Consider the following 19,642-nt stretch of genomic DNA (forward strand, 5'->3'; position numbering starts at 1 on the left):
AAAGGAGTCGGAGGAGGAGGAGCAATTCCTGCGGGTAGAAGTGGCGCTGGTAGAGCTGGTGGTGGGGAATGGCCCTCTACCTGTCTGTGGACGCGGGCAACCTGTGAGTCCATGCTCCTGGGTTTCAGGCTGGAATTCTGTTCCAAGGTCTTTGCTTTTTCTATTCCTATTTTTGCAGCTTATCTTGAGTCTATGTTTGGGTTCTGAATTCTTCATTTTTCTATCAGAAGTGTGAAATCAGTGTCTTATTTTTGTCTGTGCTTGAACTCTGTCCACACCTGGGCATTGCGTGAGCTGTTGATCACGCTCTTTGGTTTTCTTACAAAACTGTGACCTGGCTGAGGGTGCGTGCAGGCGGGAAAGATCAGCCTGCACCCAGTCGTGCAGCTTTGGGCCACCCCGGCTGCCACACCTTGGATCCTGGATAGGCAGCCACCACCTGTCCCCATTACCCCCGCTTCTCTGCCTTGTTCCTGGGAGAGGTGGTGGGCCAAGTCAGTTTGGGAGCGGAAGGAGGTTGCAGCTTTGCCAGTCATGAGAAGGACGTTAGATTTTGATCTGTTCTTGGTCTCTTGAGGCTATGTATCAATGAATAGAGCCAGGACAGGGGAAAGGAAGTGATTATGCTCCCCCAGATTCCAATAGTCTGTAATACAGTCTGGAGGTTTTTACCAAAATTTCAAACAAATGTTATTTTAACTGTTATTTAAAATGCTAGTTCTGTCTGGGAGTAATTCAGGATAAAGGTGGTATGGGTTTTATAAGAGACTTGCTCTTAAACAGTGCATTTGGTAACAGCAACTGAAATGAAATTATTTACATAGGAGTTGTAGCATTAATTGTGATTCAGATTTGCAGCATGTTCTTATGGTGGTCTGTCAACCTCACACCCATTTGTTAACCTGATTTCATCAGATGCAAGGTAATGCCAGCTTATTCATCATCCTTACAGCCCTTAGAGCAGAGCTCCTGTGCTTTAAGGGGTAAAGGAGCCATTGCTGGGAAAGGGGTCTGGTGGCCCTGCCTGGTGACTTGCCCAATAGCTAGTCGATTTTGGGCAAGATCCTCTCTCTGAGCTTCATTTTCCCCATCTGTAAAATGAGATTGGACTTGCTGTTCTCTGGGGTTTGCTTATTTCTCACTTAAGATTCTGTGATCCTGTTTTAGGAATTCTTGGGTAGCATGCCTTGCGTTAAAGTGCTCAGTAAGTATCTTTTGGAGTTTAATTGTCTAGGCATGCAGATGTAAACACTCATCCTCCTGGGATGTGTACCTGGGAAAGAGAAGCAGATGGGATTGTGGAGAGAGAGCTTATTCTTGGCTATATTACTTATTTATTTTAGACAGTTTCTTGCAGAATAACTATTTTTATCATTTGCTTTTTTGGCTGTCTAATCAAAGCCTTCTGACTAGAATATAAATAAATAAGCATATAAATTATATGTATTTTAGCTCTTAGTAGGTTATGGTTGTTGCCCAACCAACAGATGTGAAATTTTTAATGTCTAGGGTGTGTAATACTCTTTTTCAAAAACAATGTGCAGTAATAAATCTGGCATCTGAGAGAATCAAGTAATCCTCTCCCTCCTGCTGTACTCTTTTTTCACTTTTTCTTTCCACTTTGGCCATCTAGCTTGGAGCAGTGAGGAGCAAGGTGGAGGTTACCAATCCAACAGATGCAATTAAAAAAAACTTTTTATTTGGAGAAATTTCAAACTGACAGAAGCTTTCAAGGAAAGAGTAGTGCCAAGAACACTCTTATACTCTTTACTCAAACTCGCCTCTTGTTAATATTTTGCCATGTTTGTTTTATTATTTGCACTTTCTAGGTGTATATATATGCACATACATATATAAACACACAATATTTTCTGACCATTGGAGAGTAAGGTGCCTACATCATGGTCCATTGCCCCTATATAGTATATTTCCTAATAGGGATGTTCTTTTACATAACCATGGTGCAATTGTCAACTTTAATTAATTTAACATTGATTCAGTACTTGAATCTAATCTACCATCTGTATTCTAGTTTTATCACTTGGCTCAATTGTGATCTTTATAGAATTTCCCTCCAGTACAGGATCTAGTCTAGAATCAGGTATAGCATTTACTTGTTATGACTCAGTAGCTTTCTTTAGATTTGTTGGAAATTTTTGAAACCAGTGCATCTGTCCGTTGGTAGCTAATTGGTACTTCTTGTTTTTATAGATTGTCCAGTAGTACATGAATAGGTTTTTCCCAGCATAAAACACACTGTCCTCTGTGTACAAGATGTTTCCTCTAATTGGTCCCTGTGGGGACAGAATATGCTGCCTTGACTTTCTCACTACCACAGTGGGACCAATTGGGCTTTCTGGCCCAGACACCTGGCAGTCAGCCTGCTCCTAACTCATGGTCCTCAGCAGTAAACAGATCCTTTTGTTCATGAAGGAGACAGAGAATCTGACTGGGCACTTTATGCAAACCCAAGAAACACTAAGGGGGAATGTCTTGCTGTTGCCAACTTTATGGTAGTTTTAGACTAAAGCAGAAAAGTGCCTTTTAATGATTAGAATTATGTTTAGGTGCTGCCAAAGTGTACATTTAATCAAATATTAAGTATTTGCTTGATGATATCATATGAAGTTACGTCTGTAGTTATTCTCAGAGGGCAAATATGCTCAGCTTTAAGCTGTAGGCAAGACAAGAAGGAGACAACATTTCCCTTCTGAGGCAAATGTATATAACTTGAACAGTTAGTTCCAGTCGTGTGTTCATAGAATTGTGGTGAGTGCGTCTGCCCCAGCCTTGCTTTCCCGGAACATGGTGTGGCTCTGTTTCTTTCCTTTAGTAGAAAAAAAATTTTTTCCCTGCAGCTTTTGTGTCTAACTTTCAGAGTTAATTAATTCAATGTATATCTGTAACCCTAGTCTCCCGTTGGTCTTTAAGCGAGGCAGTCAACATCCCAGGGCCTTAGTGGCTGCACTTCTGAGTGATAGACTTTGAAGATTTGGCTGGTTTCACCAGTTTGCTTTTAGAGAAATAAAGTGAGTTTTCTACTTCATCATGACGTATATAGTTTGTTTTTTAAAAGGACAGTCTCTGTAGGTTGAGACACAAAGAGCAGCCACAGGAAAGATGGGAAGAAGACTTGTTCTGAGTATCATTCTCCTGAGTGGGGCTTCCTTTCTAGTGTTTTGAGCTGACTTCAGGAGGGGATGGATAGATGTCACGTTGATTCCTATTGTGTCTTATTTAAGCTTGTATTTCATCTCATACTTCTCTACAGGCCTAAAGGCCAAAGAGATTTTTCCCGTCATCTGTTTTCTTTGCAGCGGTGAAGGGTGTAGGGAAGAATGTGAATGTTCTTTTGAGAGTTTAGACATCCATGATAATCCTGTTAGCTTCCAGAGAGAGTTTATATGAGATTGGATTTCTTTGTTAATGGCCTCTGTTGTAATACACCAGGTATGTTTTACATACTTTTAAACCTTGGTCAGCAGTCAGTATACAATCACTTTGCTCAGAAACCTTCTTTATATATAAGCAAATAGAGTAATAAAACTATTTTAGATATGCCACAGGAATATTTGAATTGTGACTGGTATTCTGGCCCTCAGTTTTTTAGGTTTAGTATCCAGGAAGCATGAAGCTGAATACAGAAGGCTCATGTGATTTACCTCCTTGAAGGACAGACAAAATGTGGCTCCTGGAAAAATGGCAAAAAGCTTGATAAAAGCTTGTGTAAAAAAGGGTCATCCCCCTCCCCTCCCCCCCCAGCACCAATTTTGGAAAAAGGTTATGATTTGGAGAGGGCTGTTTTAGAGGCAGTTAGGTAAAACATTACAGATTTAATCAGGATTTGAGAAAACTCATCTAGGTATCTTGTCTTAAGAGTCAGCATCATATCCACCTTCAGTCTCAGTGTTTTTAAGATAAATTATTAGCAGTCTTCTGTTTTTCAAAACATTTTCATTGAGTGCTTTTGAGCAAAGGTCATTATGGTCAGAGCCCTTGGCGTGGGAAATCTAAACAGAGTCATATGTCACTTGAATTCTGAGGAATTACCAGTATTCCTGAGAAACTAAAACTGATACTGACAGTCAGTTTGTTCCTTTTGCTCTTCTGAATTTGGCCTGTAAAATATTTTGAGTACCAGTTTATATTGGGTGTTATAGGAAATACAAATATATTAGGCAGAATCTCTTTCCAATTTATGTTCTGGTTAGAACAGGCCTGATATCTATGAATTATTAACTGTTACAGATACGACTTTCAACCATTACTTTATTCCTGGCATTATGTTTTACTACATGCTTTACATAGCTTATTTTATTTAATCCTCAGAACAACCAACCCCATGTGTTAGGTTCTCTTGTTATCCCCAGTTCACGAGAGGAAAAGGAGTGACAGTAAATAACAAGGCCAGGGTTGAGGTGCATTCTGATTCAAACCCAAGGAACCTGACACCAGAGCTTGTGCTCTTTAATTGTGCCTTTCTGGAATGAGCAGAAAGCAGTGCCATGGGCAAAATTCTGATACTGGTTACAAGAAGAGACAAAAGATGAAAACAAGGAAGGGATCTGTGCTGTAAACTTGGTAAGAAGTTTCATGAAGGTTGAACTATGAATTGCAGACCCAGGAGTAAACGCAGGATGAGAGTAGACATTTGTTATGATACTGAGTATCGAGACTGGAAAGATGGCTTCCTGTGGTGAGTAATGGTAAATTAGGCGTGCTGTCCTTCCTTCCTAGTAAACTCTGCATTCTTCAAAGCCCAAAATGTGTTATCACTTCTGCGAAGCTTTCCCCATCTCCCTCAGACAGGGTTCTATTTGGGCTCCTGAAACCTTTTATATGTGTGTCAGTACTATGCCATGTAAACTGTCATATTCTACATTTTTCTTCATAGGTCTCCCCTTCTTCCTCCGATCATCTCCATTTCTTTGAAGTAAGGAACAGTGTTACTCATCCTTGTATTTCAAGGACTTAATGCAGTATCAGTTACTTAGTGAATATTGATTGAGCTTACTTGTTTGTTAAATGAACAGCTGAGATTCTCAGTTGGTTCAGATTTAAAACTTCTTTATAACTAGGTTTAGAATATATAGAGTAGAAAATCTGTTTAGGAGAATTTAATTGGTAGTGAAGTACAGATTGGAATTGGGAAAGCTGAATTCAGTGTGACTAGGTAAAAGAAGTTACAGTGATCTGGGCAGGAGGTGATTAGGGCCTGGTAGAAGTGGTGGTGAGGGAAAAGGCACAAATCTAAGAAATAGTGTGAAGTAAGAATCAGCAGACCTGATGACATTTGTAGGGAGTTTAAGGGATATGGGGAAGAGTCAAAAAAGATTTCAAATTATGTGACCCTTCCCCTTCTTTCCAATTTTTCTTATAATTTATTAGGTGATTGTGAGTCTTGGTTGACTTGGTAGTTCCATAACAAATTAATCAGTCATATAGTGTAGGTCTCTGAACTGCTGGACCATGAGCAGTGCAATAGAAAAGCAGATAAAGTCAAGGCACGCCCCACTTGGCAGATTTTAACTCTTTCTGGAGCAGAAAAAATATTTTAGATATATACATAGCTCTTCAAGAGTGTATATATTCTGGAGCCAAGTTTAATTCATCATCCTGCCTAAGGATTTTAATTTGCTGTTGAAGTAAGCCACGTAACTCTTGGGGAAGCAAAGACTCATAGGATTGTAGTACTTTCTGTTGTTACTCTTGCAGTTTTGAAGACAAATAGGTGATGGTCCAGGAGTCCCACGCTCAGACTTCACCTATAGGCCCCGACCCTGCTCTTAGCAGTTGTACTAATAGAGGAAAAACACAATTTCTAAAATCAGAGCCTGCAAATACCAACCTGAGCGTTAAAAATAAGTATTAACATTAAGTTTTTAAAATTCTGTATATATACTTACAGAAGAATACAGAAAGCAATCATCCTTGTGTAACTAAACATTCAGATCAAGAAAATAGAGTATTACTCCTCCCCAAAGGTTAACCGCTATTCTGATTATAACACCATGGATTCGTTTTGCTTATTTTTAAAAGGTTAGCATAAAATGAATAGTGAAGAATGCGTTTTGGCTTCTTTCACTCAACATTGTTAGATTGATGCATGTTGTTGTATGAAGTAATATTCGTTCATTCTTGTTGTCTTACATTATCTTCCTGATGAATAAACCACAGCTTATTCCACTGGTGATGAACACTTGGGTTCTTTTGACTTTTTGGGTATTATGAGTAATGGTGCTGTAAACATTTGTGTACATTTTTGGGGGTATACATGTACAAACGTCTGTATTGTCAAGGAGTAGAATTACAGAGTCATAAAATATGCATATGTTCATTTTCCAGAACGGTTATACCAGTTTATACTTTCACCAGCAGCAGTATGTGTGTGTCCCAGTTGCTCAGCATCCTCACAACACTTGTTACTGTCTTAAATTTTAGCCATTCTGATAGGTTTGTAGCGCTATCTTGTGGGGGTTGTCTTGTTTTGTTTTGTTTTTAATTTAGATTTCTGTGCTGACTGATGAAATTGAGCACTTGTTTTATGTATAGGCTTTTTGAATATCCTCTTTTATAACTATTTGTCTATCAAAAAGTTGAGTCACTTATCTTTTCCTCATTGATTTGTAGAAGTTATTTTATACTCTGATAGGAGTTCTGTGTTACCTATATTGCAGATATCTTTTCCCATTTTGTGGCTTTCTTTTACACTCTCTTCATTGTGCCATCTGATGAATATTCTGACTTATCAATCTTTTCCTTTATGATTAGTGTTTCCAAGAATTTTTTCCCTACCCTAGGATCACGAGGATGTTCTGTATTATCTTCCAGAAGCCTTAATGTTTTACCTCTCACATTTTATATCTACCATCTAACTGAAATTTTTTTGTGTGAATATGCTTCACTTGGTTTAAGTTGACCTTATCTTTCCTTAGTTTAGCAAGATCTGGGTCTTAAATCCCAAGTACAAGCTAAGAAGCAATCACGTGTGTCTGAATCCTTACTGTTCTGCATAAATTAGTCAATACAGTGCTTGAATAGCTTTTAGGAATTGAAACCTTCTCTTCCTACCATACCATGGCATTTGGTTTTTGTTTCATGCCTTTGTGCTTTTATTATTTAAAAGTGTAGTCTGTGTGGAATATTACCATGTATTACTTGCCACTAATTTCTTAACCCACTGCAATCTGCTTCAGTACTTGCTTAAAACAGCGGTAAAGAGCCTAGTGGCCTTCTTGCCAAATGGCGGTAACTCTCCAGTGATACTATCCTTCAGCCATTTGCAGGTCTTGAATGTATCCTTTGTCTTTATATCTCTGTTCTCATTGTATGACCTTGGCAAAGTCTCAGCCTCCTTTTCTTCTGAAACTTACATAGTTTTGTTTTGAAATCCAGTTGGAAAAACCCCATTAGATATGACTGGGACAAAGCCCTTACACCTGAGGGCACAAATCTCCAGTTTCAAGGTAGGCCTGACCACTTTTGTTGTTTTGCTTTGGTCTGTTTTCATTTGGTATCTGAGACCAAACAAAAATGATAGCAGCCATAACTATGAATTAGATAACTCCTTGGAGTTTACATAGCAACTTTACGTGGAACACTTCATTTGATCCTCTTAACACCCTGTGAGGTAGGCGTTTGTACTGTAGTTAGAGAAGTGATTGAAAATGCAAACAGCACATTATTTGTTCTTGTTGAGAAACACCTGGTGATGCCATGGGATTATTAGGTTTTGGAGTTTCCTTTTTCATATAGCCATCATTTGATGAGAGCATCATCCCTGTGATTTTTTGGGGTACTTTTGTCTTTCCACTTCCTGTGAGAATGTTAGCTTCTTGGGTTGGGGCGGGGAGGGTGGGGTTGATGGGACTGGGAATGGATGTAGAGTTGGAATCTTTGGGGAGTCAGAAACTTAAGTCAGCAGCCTTTGATGTATGGCCGTATATATTGTAATACTTTCTGTTGTCACCCTTGCAGCAAACTTTTTAAAAATAGCAAACCTTTTTTTTCGGATGAAATGGTACACCAAGTTGATTTATGAAACAGACCAAAGCATTCTTTTATTTATATTAATTCATTTTAGGAATCTGAATTTATAGCACTTACTTAGAAAGTCTGTCAGTGAGAACAGTGAGGCTGTTTTGATCAACACAAAAGCTTGAAACAGGTTAAAAAGGATTGCAGTCCTATTTTTGTCCCACATCCCAGTTATTTCTGCATTTGAAAAACTGTGCAGTTTGTAATAAAACAGCTTAGCTTACAATTCAAAGGTATTTTTTAGTTGAATGATATATTGGTTTGACAAAGGACTGATATTTAACATAAAATTCAGACAAGACAGTCCCTCAGACTAACAAGTGCTTGGACAATAATTCATCCCTCAACATGTCAGAAGTCTGCTATCATTGCACAGCCGTCACGATGACTGCAGCATGGGAGGGACAGCTGTGCCTGGCATTGCTTGAACGTGGCCCCCGTGTGCTGTGTAGTGTGCTTAACGTGTGCTCGTTGATGTAGATGGGCTGATACAAGCCTGATTCAGCCTCTATAATTAGTACCAGTCCTAAGAAGTGCTGGTTTATCCACAGAGATGGTCCAAGTTCCTTAGTGTCCTCAGCAGCCAATTACCAAATGGAGGCCCCTGTAATATTACAGTTTGATATGTGACACATTTGAGTGTGGACTTGTTTTAAAACACAGTTTTTATAGTTAGCTTCCATTCTGGGGTCAGTGGAGTGAGTATGCGCAAGATGGGTGGGAAGAAGGAAATGAAGAGACAATTAAGAAATCAGAACTGCGGTTGGCTCTTGATTATCTCTGGGCACATTAATGCCTGTGAGGATTCAGAAATGGTTTGGGGATGCTCACCTTTTTGCAGACTAGTTGTGTGAAGGAGTGGTGACTCAAGTTCATTGCTGTACCTGATGTCGCCTACTTCAGTGAGAGAAGAGGAAGTGGATTTGGGGGTCCACATGGTAGAGGGAGAGGATGAGCCTTGGGAAGGTCGAGGGCCCCTCTCCTCTCATTGTCCACCTGAGCGGTTCTGTTGGAGAGTCCGGATGTCTGTGGGCCAGTGGTTGGGAGGCACTGTCTAATTTTGAGTCCTTGCTTGGCTTGGCTCTTAGATGCACCTTAATCTCTGTTGGCTGTTCATGTGAGATGAGAGTTGAGTGGATGTTGGCTTTTGAAATCCCTTCAAAAAACCCCAAGAATCCATGCAGCAGTTTGACTGCAACTGCTCTGAATCAAATATGGCTGATTATTCAGACACTGGGCAAATATTCTGTTGATGGATAGTCTATAAAGCACCCTCACCTCCCTGAATCTCTTCACTCTATTCAGCCAGGGCCAGGGGCTGTTAATTTGCTTTCAATATGTTTCTAGAATTACATTTTAAGTAATTTGCTCCTTTTTCCTTAGCATAAATCATTGAAAATCGATTGAATTTATAGAGTGTACTAAAACTGTGTTTTGAGCCAGCCAGGAAATTCCCTGCAATTTTTCTGGCTAATCTCATGTATTTGAAGAATGTTGAACCAAGGTATTTTTGAGGAAGTAAATTACTATGGCTATTGAATGTGACCTAGAAGGAACTGAGGAACAGTAGAACTGAAAATACAGTTACTAATTTTTTTTGCTTCCAATTCCTTTGTTAGGCATCTGAAGAAGCCTCTCTCAGGGCATTGGAAAGTCTGATGACAGAGTTTTTCCATGACTGTACAACCAACGAAAGAAAACGGGAGATAGGTAAGTCAAGTGTTGAGTTGTAAGGAGTCACCTATAATGAAAGGGCCCTAGTGGGGAGGAAGGAGTTGGTAGCCTTGACTGGTCAAGCCTGCAATTTTCACCTTGAATTCTTGCTCTTTTTGCTCCGGTCCTGCTGGTTGATGGCTGTGAGGTCCACAAACCTCTCTGCAAGGGTGATGGTCCATGGAGCCCACTATAATCCATAGTGATGAATTTTCTTTCCTTTGGCCACGTGTGAAAAACAGTCCCCTGTCTCTCGGCTTTGCTCTTAATTTCAGCAATGTTGAGCTTTTATAAGAAGTCTGTGATAAATTAAAAAAAAAAAAACCCTCATGAAAGTGTCAAAACAAACGTTTTTGGTGTGTAGAAGTGTAACCTGCACCTCATCTAGTGCCCAGAAATCCTTTAATGGGTATTACCTTTGGGGCTTCTTGCTTTTTCCTTATCGCCACTGTTATTGCTCTCATTCTGCAAGTTTTGATGAACAAAGGCTTCAAACAACAGAGAGGTGTAGGTATGATAACTTTAGGTCTTCTGGGAACCTCAGCACTTTGTAGAATCTTTTTTTCAATTTTGTAGTCACTGATAATGCACGACATTCATTAAAACATACTGTAAACTAGAAAGTGTATTCAAGTGTCAGATCTCTGCCTCAGGGACATGCTGCACTGAGGTCCTGGAGTAGGCTTTTTATTCTGAGTCCTCATTTAAACCCTGAACTTGAAAATGAAAAGTATTTTTCTTGATCCAAACCTGCAGGCTTTTCCCTGCATGTCTGACTGCTCTGTACAACCTTCATTGTTTTCACCTCTTTGGAGGCCTTTTTCTGTGTCTCCAGGACTCTGCAGACCCATTTCTCTCCACGTGGCTTCTTTAAGTCGTATTATCCAGCTAAGTGTTATGGCTAAGTTCTGCCCTTGGTCGGGAGCTTGATTAGGGTTTGGATTTTCAGGTGGCCAGTAAACCTTTGGCTGCAGCCCATTTTCCCTTTCATCCTTTGAGCATCACATCAGCTCCTGGTAGATTCTAACTTCTTACCTCTTTTAATTTTAAATGTGGTGGTCTCTTTTGGGCCTGCCCTGTATATATCTTTTTTTTTTTTTCTTTTTCTGAGACTGTGCTGTAGGGAACTGGAGCATTGATAAACAAGGGATACTGACAGAAGCTGAGCCCAGTAGATGATCAGGCACCTGGCTTAGAAGATCCACTCTGCTTGCTTCTCTAGGTTTTCTCCTATTACTCAGTTGGGCTAACCCTCCTCCTGCCCCCAGAGTGATCCCTTTGTTAGTTTTATGCTATCTGTTACCTTTTACTTACAGTAAAAATGTCACTGGTGCTTTCTACCAAAGAGGCGAAGGATCTTTGCCTTACGTTAGTCTGTTACATTCCAACGCTAATTTCTCTGAAGTCCTATTTTTAACTAATAATTGATATGCTTTTGGTTTTTCTCTTAAATTTTGGTTTACAAAGCAGATATTGCTCACGTTCAGCATTCATGAATTAAAAGCGGAACCTTTTTAACATGTTCCTATTCTAATCTGATTTTAAAACAGTTTTAAAGTACAAATATCTAATTTAAATGCTGACTAAGGGGAATCCGGGGGTTTGATAGTGGGCATGCCTTAGTTTAGTTCTCTTTGTACCTGGTCTTCATAGCTTCGAATGTGTAGGCTGGAACTGCTGCTTGCTTCTTTTTTCATGTCTTAGGATAAACTAAAGGCTTTCCTAGCTAGGTAGGAGAAAGGAGGGAGATCTTTTATTGTAGGGGCTCCACCCACCCTCCACCAAAGTGTGTTTTTAGTGCTCTAGAGATAGAGCTGTTAGGGAACCTCAAGAAACAGTCTGATCATTTTAACAGTGGAGATGGGTGAAGCATCAAAGAGGAACAGTGATTTGCTTGGGCTCAGACTCAGTGAATTAGTGGTAAAGTCTAGGACAGAGTCCAGAGTTCTTTATTTCCAGCCAGAGATCATTCTCTCTGGTTGGACTTCACCTCTGGGATTCATAGGAACTTTTGCTTACTTAAAAGAACACGCCATCAGTTTCCTTTTATGGAATTTGTAATGAGACTGTCTTGGTGCATTTAGCCTAAGTTGTAGGATGCTGGGAGAGCAGTAACTTTAGGATTAGAATGGCCTGCTGTGCTTGCTGCTTTTCCAAGGGCTTCCTGTAATTTCTCAGGATTGTTGCCTTTGTGTTATATTTCGTGACCAGCGCAGTGGGTCAGGGTGACTAAGGGGCAGCATGTCCAGAAACATGGTGACAGACTCTTCATGCTTGCTGTCTGTGGGTCTGGCTGATACTACCAGCAGTCCCGGGATGAGGAAAACCATTTCTAACTGATTTGAGGTGGACAGGGCAATCCCATGATTGCTACTCTTCTTTTTCACAGACTTTTTTGGGTGATATTTTTTAAGAAAACCAACCCAAATGAGGAGAGTTAGCCATTTTGTATTCTCTTACATTTTTTTTCCAATCCTGTGTTTATAAAGTTAGTTTTAATTTTTTCTTTCCCTACTTTTCTAGCCATCATCTTGTGTATGTGAGTGAGAACAGTGTTGAGTGGTGAGGAGATATATATATATAGTTGTACCCCAGAGGAAACAAGTTACCAATTAGCCATCATTTATAAGGTAAAGTGGTACTCTTACAACTATCTATCCACACATTAGGTTAAGTAAGAACTTCAACAGTGAAGGTTTCTCTGCCTAAAAAAGTGTCCATAGCAAGGTTATTGGTTTTTAGATGGCTGAATACACTGTCAGTGTTCATGGCTACCTCAGAGTCAGAAAAATACTGTATGCTCTGTCCTTTGTATCTTGAAGAATCAGCTGAATTTTGTGATTAGTTTTGATGTAATTTATATTATATCAAGAGAGGTGTGTTTACTATTTTATTAATTTCGTGTATTTTCATAGCCTTCTCTTGTTGCTATTTAACTTTTCCAGAGGAGCTTCTTAATAACTTTGCCCAGCAAATAGGAGCTTGGAGATTCTGCCTGTATTTTCTCTCCAGCACTAGGAATGACTATGTAATGATGTACAGTTTAACAGTTTTTGAGGTAAGTTGTCAGATAATTTTATACTATTCTGAAGAGTATTTTGTAAGGGGGTGGGAAGGGATTAATTGGGAGTTCAGGATTTGCAGATCCTAACTAATATATATAAAATAAACAAGTTCCTACTGTATAGTACAGGGAACTATATTCAATGTCTTATAACTGATGGTGAAAAAGAATATGAAAATGAATATATGTATATGTTCATGTATGACTGAAGCATTATGCTGTATGTCAGAAATTGACACAACATTGTAAACTGATTATACTTCAATAAAAATATATATATTAAAAAAAAAGTATTTTGTAGTCACATTGGCATGTCATTGGACTTTACTTTTGATGTGTACCTGGCTCGGAAATAGTAGCTCAGCTCAGGAACTTCTTCCCACATATCGCCTTTGTCAGGATATCTGGGTTTTCAGGGCACCTATCTTCAATACCAAAAGATAAGATGGAGTTAGGTCATTTGTGGCAACATATAACTTCTTCTTCCATGTTACCATTTAAAAGAGAGAGATAATTAAAGAAAAACAGTTTGGGAGGGGGGATGATACCCATTATGCCATCATCCCAACTACAAAAAGTTTTCATTTATATCAACTCTCTTGTAATCTTTGTCTTCCCATGCACACTTAAAAAAAAACCTAATTATAATCATATTGCTTATGCTGTTTTGCATTCTGCTTTTTTCCCCGCTTACCTTTATGTTACAATCCTGTACGTGGTTGTACTGTTATTCACCAAGCCGTTCTCCTATTTTTGGATGTTGAAGTTGTTTTTGTCATTATTTTTTGGTAGAGACAATGGTGTAATAGAAAGTTTTTGCACCTATACCTTTTTGTTTCTGTTAAATTATGTAGCTCATCTTTTTAGGAATGGGATTGCTGTATCATAAGATTTGAACATTTTATTACTCTTATTGCCAAATTGCTGCAAACTTTCATTTAAAAGCATAGTTTCTCGGTTGAGGGATATAGCTACTATTGGATGAAAACCAGTGTGTTTTGTGTATAGATTATTAACTTTAAAGGTGTATACTTGTTTTTCAGAATCTGATCAATAAAATGTGGCTTGGGGTCCCATCTCAGGATAAGATGGAAATCCGTAGCTGCCTGCCCAAACTCCTCTTGGCTCACCACAAAACCTTACCTTACTTCATCCGGAACAAGCTCTGCAAAGTGATTGTTGACATTGGCCGTCAGGATTGGCCCATGTTCTACCATGACTTTTTTACTAACATTTTACAGGTAAGGAGATACCTGTGGAAACCTTGTAAATTGTTTTTAAAAGTGATTATTTTCTTGTCTTGAAGAGGAGTTTTAAGATTAGCATTTTGCAACTGCAGTAGTGAGGTCATTGTGGGATAGATTATCTCATTCACTTAACTTTGTGTTCTTGAGACATGTTGTACCTTTGTGCAGTGGAGAAGGTGGTGTTAGGGGAACCCTAATCGCTTTGTTAACCTCTTGTAAAATTTTGTCCAGCAAAATTTGAAAGCCAGTTAGATACTGTGCCAGGTGTTGGGTGCAAGGATGTGGCCTCCAATGGAGTTTAGTGGGGTGATAGCTCTGCAAATAGTAAGTACCCAATAATGTGTTAATTACTATTACTGGAGTATTGTGCAGAGTGCACTGGTAGTACAGCATTTAGACTCAAGGAGCTGAGATGTTTTCAGTGTTGTTAGTGATGAGATGTGGAGTGGTAGAGTGGAGGCAAGACTGATGGGCAGGACCACAGCAGGAGGGGCCTTGCTCTTGCACGGGGCTTCAGTGTTTAATTCATAGTCCTTCCTTGGGAACTAATGAAAAGTTTGGAAAAGGGAGTCAACATGGTCACATTGTTATATTGAAGTGACAATTCTAGCTATAGTGTGGAGTCTGGATTGCAGAGGGGCAAGGCTGGAGCAAAGGAGGCCGGGAAGGCTGCTGTTGGAGAGGTCCCAGTGAGCTAAGGGGGCCTGAGCCAAGCAGAGGCCTGGCTGGTGGATGGAGGCAAGGCATGTAGGAAGCAGAATCAAGACGCTTTGGCCAAGGACTAGGCTGCAGGGATGTGGTGGGGGAGGACTCTACAGTGCCTTTCAAGTTCCTGGCTTAGATGGCAGATTTTCTAGATCAAGGATGAAGGAGGAGGAAATGGGTTTGGGTAGAAGATGGTGAATTCAGTTTGGCAGAAAATGCATTTAAGATTTGTTTGTTCCTTCTGTGCATATCTGATGAGACATTAGGAAGTGTGGATCTGGGGTTTAGGATTTGGAAATCATCAGAGAATAAGTGAGACCTAAAAGCCAAGAAGGAGATACTTTTCTTCATTTGAATCCCATGATAAAGTTGGAAATGTTTTTATGTAATTGAGGGAGTCTTGGTGTGCAGGGAGTGGGTATTAAGCACAGTTTATAGAAATAAAATTCTATGAAAATTGATTATAGTCTCAGTGACTGTAGGTTCTGAATTTTCCAGGAAACAATACCATTTCCTAATGTTTTGCTTGCTCTCCCTATGAAGTATTTGAATGATGCAGCAATTTAAAAAAAAGATTCAGCATCCATATTGCTTCTGTCAGATTGCCTCTCAAAGTGGCACAAAAATTCTTCATTCCGTATTGTTTTGTATAGTGATTTATTTATCTAGAAAGTTATAGAATTGATATCGTAAAGGAGAGTCATGAATTTCTTCCATAAACTATTTGTTGAATTCCAGCCATGTACTAACCAAGCACATATGGGGGGATATAGTAATGAACAAACACTTGCCTTCGTGGATATAGACCCAAGGGGGAGGCATCAGTAAATAATAAGCAAATAAATTCTTTCAGGTAGTTATAAGTATTGTGAGAAAACTAAATCCAGGGTAAGGAGGAGGAGAACCATACTTAGATGGGATGATCATGGAAGCATTTTCTGAGAAGCAGACATTTGTGCAGAAACCTGAGTAGAAGTGATGGAGTGAGCTGGTGGGCATCCAGGGGAGCAGTGTTGTGGGCAGAGGGAATCACAGTGCAAAGAACCTGAGGAATGGCAAGGGGGCAGGGAGCCTGGAGCAGTGGGTTAGGAGGCGAGAGGCTTTGCTGACTCTCTGATGACACTTGCTTTCACTCCAAGTTGACAAGCAGTTGTGGTCACTCTTCATGGCTCTCTAAGAGGGAGCCAGGAAGTCCTTTGGAGATGGAAAGGACCTAGAAGATTAGGGGTCTTGTGAATTCCTTCCTGGGTTGTTCAGTGGCACGTCTTGTGGGGAAGAGCAGTGGAATGTGAGCCAGACAGAGAGCCACAGCCCTACCAGCAGCAGTGAGGAGGAGCCGCGCTTTCCCCTGGCTAGGATCAGTTCCTCTGATGAAGAACAGGTTTCATCTGCTTGTGAAACATAATTAATGATAATAAATGAGAGTTTGGAAGAGCATTTCTGGGTGAGGTGCTAATGGAGATTTAAAAAAGGTAGTTGTCTTCCTCTCTCCCCCACCACCTCCTTCTGTCTAGCCTTCAGAAATGACTCCTTTCACCTCATGCAGCCCTCATGACTTTGAAACACCCCGTAGAGGAAGGAGTGCCGGATTGGGAGGCAACTGGTTTGCGATCTGTGTCCATTTTTGTCACAGATCACCTTGATTTTAGCAGCTCTTGCCACTTTCGTGAAACTCCATTTCCTTCTTTGTAAGATGGGAGGATTGGACTAAGTGATCTTTAAAATTCTTTCCAATTGTGTTATTCTCTGCTTCTTATTCATGCATGAGAACCAGTCAGTAGCATGAGAGCCATGTCAAGAAGGATTGGTGCTCAATTGCTGACATTTCTGATAAAGATAGTAAAGTAAATCTTTTCTTCAGGTATTGGTAAACACGACCAAATTAGTTCTGGAATCAGCTTCACCATCATTTAATCTTTTGATTAAACCATTTGAAAGATTTTTTTTTGCCTAATTCCATTATGTCTGCTTGTAGCCTGGGGTGCGTAGTTTTTTGTTTTTTAAAAAGTTCTGTAACATTTGGCTTGGGGACATCTGTGCAATTTATGCCATGATCGTGATGACTGCCATACAGGCAAAGATGAGTTGATTTGGGAGCCGCAGAAAGATACTTGGAGTTCTGTGTGTTGGTTGTAGCCTTTCTAAGCCATTGGAGAAGGAAGTAGTTGAAGTCAGAACTGACCTTGTTCTCCCTACCTCCCCTCCACCTGCACCAGCACACATCACACCTTTCTAGAGACTGTTCTTCAGAGTCCTGAAATCTGCTGAGCTGGACCTGTGGTCACATTGTGCCTGGGGCCAGATAATAAAGGGGCAGACACTGAAAAGAAGCATAGGAAAGAATTGATGTTTCTTCTCGATTGAGTGGTGCAAGAAAAATTGTCAAACCTTTTCTGAAGCTGACACTAAGAACCTGAACTTGATCTTCAACCTAAAGGTGCTTATTCTCTATTAAAATAAATTGCAGAGGTTACCTGTGTTGTTACTTTTGTTGTGAGCTTTAATCATATATGTGAAGATAGTAAAAGGAAATCCTTTTAATAAAAAGCTTTCTGGACACAAAGCTAGTGAGAAGGAAAGTTACATATTTCATCAGGCTGTTCTTTCAAGTAAAAAAGAACTTTCATTTGCAGCCAGCTTCTTGCCTGACTGTGTTCCCTTCTCCCAAATGATTAGGGAAGGTAGGGCCTTTAAGATACATTTTCCATTTTGTAGGAATTTTTAATTTCTGGAGAGCACAGAAGCATTTCATATGTGCAGGAAAAGTACTGCCCAATGGAATGTTTGGTCTCAGCTGAGTTATTCCCAGCTGAGAGTAAAAATGAGGTCTTGGGGGAAAATAAAGACAGATGAGGTGGAGGAGAAAGACAGAAGTGGAAGGGGAAAAGTTATGGAACTCTATTAAAATATAGATTGATAATCCAAAGGTGTCTGATGAAAAGAAGTGCTTAGGAAGGGTCAATTCTATTTTACTGTATAAAGAAAAATTGCTGGAGGAGAATATTTGTTTCTCTCCCAATGCATTACCTGAATTTAAGTTAGTGTTACAAATAGTCCAAACTTACAGAAAATGAAGGGAAAACATGTGGAGGATGTACTTTAAGTTTAGCGTTCAAGAGAACCGATTTAACAGAGAGCAGTTTAAATGTGTCATTACTTGCTGCTGGTTTTCTGTAATCTGCTTTGAGGGCAGTAGGATGTCTCTGAGTTTCTATTATTGAGTGCTACTCTTTGGGGACGTGCTTCCCTTTGTCTGCAATGGGAAGAATTATTTTTAAGGGACAGGGAAGTGCCCTGTGTTTTTTGAAACAGAATATCCTTTATATCTTTCTGTGCGGTCCCTGGTGTCCTCCTCTTCCTTAAGGCTTATGTGTTGTAGACTGAATAAATAAAAAACTTATTTTTATCAGGGAGTGAACTACATTTAAAGTTAGTTATCAAAGAAGATGGTCAAGTGTTTGTTAAATTGTTTCTTTTTTATAGATTATAGCAAATAACCCAACAGAATTTTAATAGCACCTTGATTACTTTGTTCTACCATTTCTGGAAACTAAAAAATAAATGTTTTGAATTTGTGAAATTGGTTAAAAAGATATAAGTAGTGTTATGCTTTTGAGTGCACCTTTTTTCTGTCTTATTTAAGGAAACTTTCCAAGGATATAGTGGATATTGCAGGTGATAGAAAAAGTAACTTAATTTACTATTTAGGTATTTGAAAATCATAATAACCATATTATAGTTTAATGATACCTATGCATGTTTCTGCTCTGCCACATGTTTAATCTTGAATGTTTATGAAGCATGCAAAGCTTAGAACTGTAAAGTTGATTTAACACGTGAATGTTGGAAAAATATCACAAATTGGTTTATACATATCTTAATCACTAGTATTTTAACCCTGGCAGAGTAACTAAGGCTCTGTTGGGAATGTGGACATGTATAAAGATTGTCATGTTGGTTGTCAAAGAGCATTGTTTCCTTGTTGTTTTTAAGTTCATGGTATTAGAATTTTGTCTTTAAAAATAAGATGAGAATATATTTTGAATGGTTGAAAAAGGTACATCAATATACTCTGTCATTTTTCTTAAGTGTTGATTTATGTAGCCTATTCATATAGGACTACCACATACAGTTGACATTCTGTATCCATGGGATTCACATCCTCAGATGAGGAGGGCTGACTGCACCACACCACTGAATCTAAAGGACTTGAATGTCCTTGGATTTTGGTATCCACGGGGTCCTGGAACCAACCCCCGACAGATACTGAGGGAAGACTGTACTTCACAGGTTTAACATCCTTTAGTCTTTTTTATACCTTAATTGGCCAGACACTACTCAGAACTTAATTTTCCTGGCAGTTAATTCAATCCCCTGTGACAACTCCCCTCGGGCTGATCATGTTGAAGACAACTTCAGAAGAGCTGGCTTGTCCGCGTGAGGACCTCAGCGTGGCTCGGAAGGAGGAGTTGCGGAAGTTGCTGCTGGATCAGGTGCAGACAGTACTCGGGCTACTGACAGGTGAGCAGTCCGGCGGTGCCACAAGTCGGAGGCCTGCCTGCAGACGCCCAGAGCGCACGCCCTGGCGCTCGGACTTCCGAGTAGTTGCTTTAGCTGTTACTGAGCCTGAGCGTAAAAACAAAGAGTGAGGTGCTGTATTCCCAGTACCTAGCTCAATGGTTTGTACATGGTAGGACCTCAAGAAATGTTTGTAATTTATTTTCCTTTAAAGTCTTTCATTAATTTGTCCTCGTCATAGCTGTGATTAGTGAAGTAGAGACTGGGTCATAGGAATGTGATTGAAATGCTGATTACTGCATTCTAAGTAAGGTGGGTGGCAAGCACTTTAAGATGATTTGAATCTAAGGTCAAGAGA

At 39.6% G+C, this 19,642-nt stretch overlaps 1 protein-coding gene across 2 annotated transcripts in view; it reads left to right on the plus strand.

Annotated features, from left to right (window-relative positions):
• The window catches only part of XPO6 (exportin 6), a 96,366-nt gene that overhangs the window by 19,246 nt on the left and 57,478 nt on the right, over nt 1-19,642 (plus strand). For both annotated transcript variants that reach the window (XM_074346151.1, XM_074346152.1), the window contains exons 2-5: nt 9,657-9,747; nt 12,696-12,808; nt 13,858-14,055; nt 19,128-19,287. In XM_074346151.1, the coding sequence (XP_074202252.1) occupies nt 9,657-9,747; nt 12,696-12,808; nt 13,858-14,055; nt 19,128-19,287 (562 nt within the window). The remainder of the gene's footprint in view (nt 1-9,656; nt 9,748-12,695; nt 12,809-13,857; nt 14,056-19,127; nt 19,288-19,642) is intronic.

Source organism: Camelus bactrianus, chromosome 18 (assembly GCF_048773025.1).
Source record: "Camelus bactrianus isolate YW-2024 breed Bactrian camel chromosome 18, ASM4877302v1, whole genome shotgun sequence".
Taxonomy (NCBI): Eukaryota; Metazoa; Chordata; class Mammalia; order Artiodactyla; family Camelidae; genus Camelus; species Camelus bactrianus.